The sequence below is a fragment of the Schistocerca cancellata genome, chromosome 5 (genome assembly GCF_023864275.1).
Source record: "Schistocerca cancellata isolate TAMUIC-IGC-003103 chromosome 5, iqSchCanc2.1, whole genome shotgun sequence".
Taxonomy (NCBI): domain Eukaryota; kingdom Metazoa; phylum Arthropoda; class Insecta; order Orthoptera; family Acrididae; genus Schistocerca; species Schistocerca cancellata.
The window spans coordinates 422,469,897-422,477,597 of NC_064630.1; the positions used below are offsets into that span (position 1 = coordinate 422,469,897).

Consider the following 7,701-nt stretch of genomic DNA (forward strand, 5'->3'; position numbering starts at 1 on the left):
AGCAGGGATAGTTGCAGGGGCGAGGGTGGGGAGGGGGGGAAAGTCGTCTCGGCGGGTGACAGGAGTGGGAGGGGGGGCAGGCGCATGAGCAGGGGGGCAGGAGCAGAGGCAGGGCCAGGGGCAGGGGAAGAAGTGACATACAGGTGGGGATACATTTATGAGGAGGAGATAGAAGGGGGGAGACTGTGAGTAGGGGAGGTTGTTTAATCCCAGAGGAAGCACTCCACGATGTTACAGCGGAGGCAGGTGAAGGGGAGGTGTACATGATGGTGGTGGTGGGGGGTGGTGTCCATGATCTCAGGCACTGCCCACGGGCGACAGGAGTCGCCGAAGTACGAAAGGAACTAAAACAGGGGGCAGTGACAAGCACTAGGCAGTGGCAAGCACTGGGAGGTGGCGGCGCCGGTGGTGGCAGCAGCAGCAAGGGCAGCAGCAGCAGCAAGCATAGAGAGATGGCGACCAGGCGATGGAGGCAGAGAGCACAGGGAGGCGGCGACGAAGTGGCGGCAGCGATGGAAGCAGCAGTGGTGAGCACCGAGAGATGGCAACCAGGCTGTGGCGGTGGCGATGGTGGCAGCAGCAGCAAGCACCGGAAGGTGGAGACCAGTCAGCAGCGGTGGTAGCGAGCTCCGAGGGGCTCCAGGTGGCGGCGGCGGCGGCGGCGGCGGCGGCTGCGGCGGCGAGCTCCGAGAGGTTCCGGTCAGCGGCAGCAGTGGTGGCGGCGGTGAGTTCCGAGAGGCTCTGGGTGGCAGCAGCGTCGGCGAGTTCAGAGCGGCGGCGGTGGTGGCGGCGGCGAGTTCCAAGAGGCTCTGGGTGGCAGCGGCGTCGGCGAGCTCCGAGAGGCTCCGGCTGGCGGCGACGGTGGTGGCTGTGGTTAGCTCTGAGGGGCGGTGGGCAGTGGTGGTGGCGGCGAGCTTCGAGAGGCTCCGGGTGGCAGCTATGGTGACGAGTGGCGGAGGCGGCGAAGGTGGTGGCAGCATGTTCCGAGAGGCTCCGGGTGGCAGCGGCGGCGAGCTCCGAGAGGCTCCGGGTGGCAGCTATGGTGGCGAGCGGTGGAGGCGGCGAAGTCGGTGGCGGCTTGTTCCGAGAGGCTCCGGGTGGCGGCGGCGGAGGTGGTGATTTATTTTATTTATTTATTTATTTGTTGCCAAATTATAGACCTATTACCTGATGTTTAAAACAGGTCATACATCTTACAATTTTCGTTTTTCATCTTTTTACAGTTTTCTTTTCTTTTGTTTTTTCTACAACATTTATAAAGAATGATTCTTTTCAAAATAACAATAATTTAAGTTTGAAATATAAATAGTTTTTTTTGTGTAGTGCATGTTTTCTTTCTATATAAAAATAATTCAGCTAATTTTGATATTTAAAGCACTGCTGTAGAGGGGGCTGTTTTATAATTGGCTTTTTCGTTTATTACAAGGCTCTGTTTAGAGCAAAGGAGAAGAGAGGAGAGGGAGGAAGAACACTATGCAGTGCTTGCGTGCGTGTGTGCGTGTGCGTTTGTGCGTGTGCGCGCGCGCGCGTGTGTGTGTGTGTGGGCGCCATTTTATATGTGTATAATGCATGTCCTTGATCTTCAAATTGAGGTTACATAATATTTTACTGTGTATCTGGTGCCATTTTCTAATACTACACTTTGATTTGTTGGAAAGAGAAGAGGGTATAAAGTGCACAACTGGTCTGTTTCTATCATCTTGTATTTTTAACACTACACTACGATTGGCTGGAGATAATGAGGAGAAGGAAATGGTATTTTAAATTTTCCACTAATACAATTGCACTGTTTCCGCGATCTCGGATTTTTAATACTGCACTACAATTGGCTGAAGAAAAGGAATACTGCACTGTGATTGCTGTGAGGATATGGTTTTTAGTTCATCACCAACACTGACTGGCCGCCTGGCCTCACGCCTTCATCCTGAGAGCAGAGAGGTGGCTGCTCCTTCAGCAGGATCCACTGAGGCACACGGGGGGGAGTGGTTTAGTAGTCATTGGGGGCTCAAGCGTTACGCGCGCTATGGAGCCCCATAGCCAGATAGCGTTCAGGACTGGTAAGAAAGCCAATGTGCACTCGGTATGTCTGCCGGGAGGAACTTATCCGAGATGTGGAGGCGGCCTTACCTGCAGTTTTCGAGCGTGCGGATTACAGTAGTCTGCAAGTAATGGCTCACGTCGGCACCAATGGCTCCTGTCTCATGGGTTCTGAGGCCGTCCTCAGTTCATACAGGCGGCTGGCAGTGGTGGTTAAGACTGCTGGCCTCATGCACAGGGTGCAAGCAGAGCTCGTAATTTTCAGCATTGTTCCTAGAGTTGATCAGGGTCCTTTAGTTTGGAGCCGAGTGGAGGCTCTCAACTAAAGACTTCGTCAACTCTCTGACGGTCTTGGCTGCAGATTTCTAGACCTGCGTTATCGTGTGAGGATTTGTAGGATTCCTCTTGATAGGTCAAGGGTGCACTATATGAAGGAAGCAGCTGCTCAGGTAGCAGAGTACTTGTGGAGTTCACATGAGTGTTTTTTAGGCTAGACAGTAGTTTGAGATGCTCTGATCAACACTCATCAGTCAATTCTCACCTCGTCTGCCAAAATTTTACCAGTAAACTATCGAAGTATTTGCAGTAAAGTTCCCTAACTTACTGTCCTCCAGGAACGTTTCGAGCCCAAATTATTTGTGGGGTCGAGAGCTGGCTGAAAACTGAAGTGGAAGTCTTGGAAACTACGTCGGAAAGACAGATTAGAGACCGTAGGAGGGTGAGTGTTCATTACAGTTGACAAAAATATTATCTCTATTGAGGTAAAAGTTGAATGTGACAATGAAGTTATGTGGTCGCGTATAACAGGTGCAGGCGAAACCAAGTTAATTGTTGGATGTTTTTACCGGCCACCCGACTCCAGCGTGACAGTTACAGAGTCATTCAAAGTAAGTGTTACGTAGGTAGCGCGAAAATACACAGGTGGTGCAATACTAGTTGGAGGCGACTTTAATGTATCGAGTGTAGACTGGGATGTGTATGGATGGATTGCAGGGGGTACAGACAGACAGACATGCGAAATAATTTTGAACACTTTTTCTGAAGAATGTCTTGAGCAGCTAGCTCGGCAGCCCACACCCAATGGAAATATCTTAGACCTTGTAGCTACAAATAGACCGGAACTTATCGACTACGTCATTATAGAAACGGGAAATAGCAATCATGATGTCACTATAGGAACTATGTTCACGGACTTTAATGTATCAGTCAAGAAGGCTGGGAGACTGTTTCTCCTAGACAGAGCAGATAAGGTGTTGTTAGCATCTCACTCAGCTGTGAATTGGCATAAATTACTTCCAGTAAGATGGAAGTAGAGGAATTATTGGCAAAGTTCAAGCAGATTATAAATCGTGGTCTGGAGAGTTATGTGCCTAGCAAGTGGATGAAGGATGGAAAAGGCCCACCATAGTTTAATAACGAAATTCGGAAGATGCTGAGAAAGCTGAGGCTGTTGCACTTTCGGTTCAAAAGAGAACGCACAAATGACAACAAGCAAAATTTAGTACAGATTCGTACGTTTGTGAAAACATTTTTGCGCCAAGCATGCAACAACTACCACCGTCGTACCTTATCAAAATATTTTGCAAAGAACCCCAGAAAATTCTAATCGTATGTAAAATCGCTAAGCGGGCCTAGGGCTTCCATTCAGTCCCTTATAATCAATCTGGCGTGGCAGTTGTAAAGAGCAAAACGAAAGCCGAAGTTTTAAATATCACATTCAAGAAATCGTTCACACGGGAGAATCGTACAAACATACCATCGTCTGACCATCGGACAGACTCCCGTGTGGACAACATAGTAATAAGCACCCCTGATGTAGAGAAATAGCTACAAGATTTGAAAGCAAATAAATCACCAGGTCCGCGTGGAATCCAAATTCGGTTTTACGAAGAGAACTCTACGGCTTTTTCCCTTCACCTGTCTTGCATTTGTGGTGACTCTCTCGTCCAGCACAAAATCCCACTGGAAAGAAGCACAGGTGACTCCAGTGTATAAGTAGGGTAAAAGAACGGACCCGCAAAATTGCAGACCAGCATCCATAACTTTGGTTTTCTGCAGAATCCTTGTACATATTCTCAGTTCGAATATAATAAACTTTCTTGAGACCGAGAAGCTTATATACGCGAATCAGCATGGTTTTAGAAAACATTGCTCGTGCGAAACTCAGCTTACCCTTTCCTCATATGATATACTGCGAACAAATGATGAAGAGCAACAGGCAGGTTCCATATTTCTAGATTTCCGGAAAGCATTTGACACGGTGCTCCATTGCAGGCTCTTAACGAAGGTACGAGTATGTGGAATAAGTTCACAGATATGTGAGTGCATCGAAGACTTCTTAACTAATACGAGGGTCACTCCAAGAGAAATGCACACTATTTTTGTAAAAATACAGTTTTCATTCTGCGTGTGTGAAAGTTTTACAGTGTGTAGACACATCCTTCCCGTTGGTTTTCAAACTTAGTTCAACTGGTTCCCGTGAGTAGCGCCGTCACAGCATGTCTTCAAGATGGCTGCTACACTTGACGCACGTCAGAAGCAACGTGCTGTCATAGAATTCCTGTGCTGTGAAAACGAGACAGTGGTAAACATCCACAAGAGGTTGAAAAAGGTGTACGGAGATGCTGCTGTCGATCGCAGCACAGGGGCAAGCAGGTTACGTGATGAAAGCAGGCACGGCAATATTGAGGATTGTCCTTGCAGCGGCAGGCCTCGTACTGCACACACTCCAGACAATGTGCAGAGAGTTAACGAATTGGTGACTGCTGACAGAAGCATCACAGTGAACGGATTGTCACGCTACATTGGGATAGGGAAAGAAAGTGTTTGCAGAATACTGAAAGTGTTGGCGTTAAACAAGGTTTGTGCCAGGTGGGTTCCCAGGATGTTGACAGTGGCCCACAAAGAAACAAGAAAAACCGTATGCAGCGAACTTTTGGAACAGTACGAGAATGGTGGCGATGAATTTCTTGGAAGAATTGTGATAGATGATGAAACATGTCTACATCATTTTTTTACCAGAGACGAAGAGGCAATCAATGGAATGGCATCATGCGAATTCACCCAAGAAAAAATATTGAAAACCACAACTTCTGCTGGAAAAGTTATGGCTACGGTGTTTTCCGATTCCGAAGGACTCTTGCTTGTGGGCATCATGCCAAGTGGAACCACCATAAATTCTGATACATATGTGACGACACTGAAGAAACTTCAAGCTCTACTGAGACCACATCGGCAAAAGCAGGATGTTTTGCTGTTGCATGACAATGCACGCCCACATGTCAGTCAAAAAACCATGGAAGCGATCACAAAACTCGGATGGACAACACTGAAACACCCCCCTTACAGCCCTGACCTGGCTTCATGTGACTACCATCTCTTTGGGAAACTGAAAGACTCTCTTCGTGGAACATGGTTTGAAGGTGATGACTCCCTTGTGCACGCTGCCAAACAGTGGCTCCAACAGGTTGGTCCAGAATTTTACAGTGTGGGTATATAGGCGCTGGTTCCAAGATGGCGTAAGGCAGTTGAGAGAGATGGAAATTATGTGGAGAAATGAAAATATTGTTCCTAAAGGATGTATCTACACAGTGTAAGACTTTCAAACATGTGGAATAAAAGATGGATTTAAAAAAAAGTTGTGTGCGTATCTTTTGGAGTGACCCTCGTAGAACCCAGTATATTGCCCTCGACGGTGAGTGTTCATCAGGCACTAGGGTATCGGTAAGAGTGTTCCAGGGAAGTGTGATAGGACTGCTGCTGCTCTCTACATACATAAATCATTTCGTACACAGGTTGGGCGGCAATCTGCGGATGACTGCTGATGATGCTGTGGTGTACGGAAACGTGTCAAAGTTGAGTGACTTTAGGAAGATAAAAGACGACTTAGACAAAATTTCTTGTTGGAGTGATGATGGCAGCTAGCTCTAAATGTGGAAAAAAAAGTTAATGACGTTGTTAGGAAGAACAAACCTGAAATGTTTAGATATAGTATCACTGGTTGGGATGATTAAGTCACTAGGTCAATGACCTTAGTGTGACCTAGTCGCCAATGTAAACACAGCGGACCATAGTCTGCCCATCTACACCATTCGTCTTAAACAAACTGCAGTGAGAGTTCAAATCTAATGTGAGAAGACGTAAAACATGACGAACATCAGCCATGGGCCAGAATGGATCATAACTAAGCATGAGAAGACTGAGTCAACAAGTTTAAATATCTAGGGGAAGTAACCAAAACATTGAGCTAGAACAAAGATCTAGAAATTAGAACTGATGTACCGACTGACTAAAAAAAATTGTTCAAATGGCTCTGAGCACTATGGGACTTAACATCTCAGGTCATCAGTCCCCTAGAACTTAGAACTACTTAAACCTAACTAACCTAAGGACATCACACACATCCATGCCCGAGGTAGGATTCGAACCTGCGACCGTAGCGGTCGCGCGGTTTCAGACTGAAGCGCCTAGAACCGCTCGGCCACCATCGGTCGGCCCGACTTACTAAAAGCTTCTATAGTAAGAAGGAGTGAAACTGAGACCCTAAAACATTTCCTAAGGCCAGATTTTTATGTCTCTAAGACCCTGTACGTGAATCGAAAAGGATAAGACATTCAGTTATGAGAAAGACAATGCAGGATACTGCGAGAGCTCTTAGGAAACTATGTTCGACTGAGCTACAGTAGTGTAGCACACAGTAACACATCCACAAAAATACACTCCTGGAAATTGAAATAAGAACACCGTGAATTCATTGTCCCAGGAAGGGGAAACTTTATTGACACATTCCTGGGGTCAGATACATCACATGATCACACTGACAGAACCACAGGCACATAGACACAGGCAACAGAGCATGCACAATGTCGGCACTAGTACAGTGTATATCCACCTTTCGCAGCAATGCAGGCTGCTATTCTCCCATGGAGACGATCGTAGAGATGCTGGATGTAGTCCTGTGGAACGGCTTGCCATGCCATTTCCACCTGGCGCCTCAGTTGGACCAGCGTTCGTGCTGGACGTGCAGACCGCGTGAGACGACGCTTCATCCAGTCCCAAACATGCTCAATGGGGGACAGATCCGGAGATCTTGCTGGCCAGGGTAGTTGACTTACACCTTCTAGAGCACATTGGGTGGCACGGGATACATGCGGACGTGCATTGTCCTGTTGGAACAGCAAGTTCCCTTGCCGGTCTAGGAATGGTAGAACGATGGGTTCGATGACGGTTTGGATGTACCGTGCACTATTCAGTGTCCCCTCGACGATCACCAGTGGTGTACGGCCAGTGTAGGAGATCGCTCCCCACACCATGATGCCGGGTGTTGGCCCTGTGTGCCTCGGTCGTATGCAGTCCTGATTGTGGCGCTCACCTGCACGGCACCAAACACGCATACGACCATCATTGGCACCAAGGCAGAAGCGACTCTCATCGCTGAAGACGACACGTCTCCATTCGTCCCTCCATTCACGCCTGTCGCGACACCACTGGAGGCGGGCTGCACGATGTTGGGGCGTGAGCGGAAGACGGCCTAACGGTGTGCGGGACCGTAGCCCAGCTTCATGGAGACGATTGCGAATGGTCCTCGCCGATACCCCAGGAGCAACAGTGTCTCTAAGTTGCTGGGAAGTGGCGGTGCGGTCCCCTACGGCACTGCGTAGGATC

The 7,701-nt window shown here is 48.2% G+C and overlaps 1 protein-coding gene across 1 annotated transcript; it reads left to right on the forward strand.

Annotated features, from left to right (window-relative positions):
• Positions 1–567: 567 nt before the first annotated feature.
• LOC126188577 (putative lysozyme-like protein) lies at positions 568–1,119 on the forward strand. The gene has a single exon (XM_049930179.1). It carries the CDS (start codon positions 568–570, stop codon positions 1,117–1,119), a length of 552 nt encoding a protein of 183 aa, XP_049786136.1.
• Positions 1,120–7,701: the final 6,582 nt, after the last annotated feature.

Coding starts and splice junctions, on each gene's coding strand:
- LOC126188577 (XM_049930179.1), top strand. CDS start 568: ATGGTGGCAGCAGCAGCAAGCACCGGAAGGTGGAGACCAGTCAGCAGC.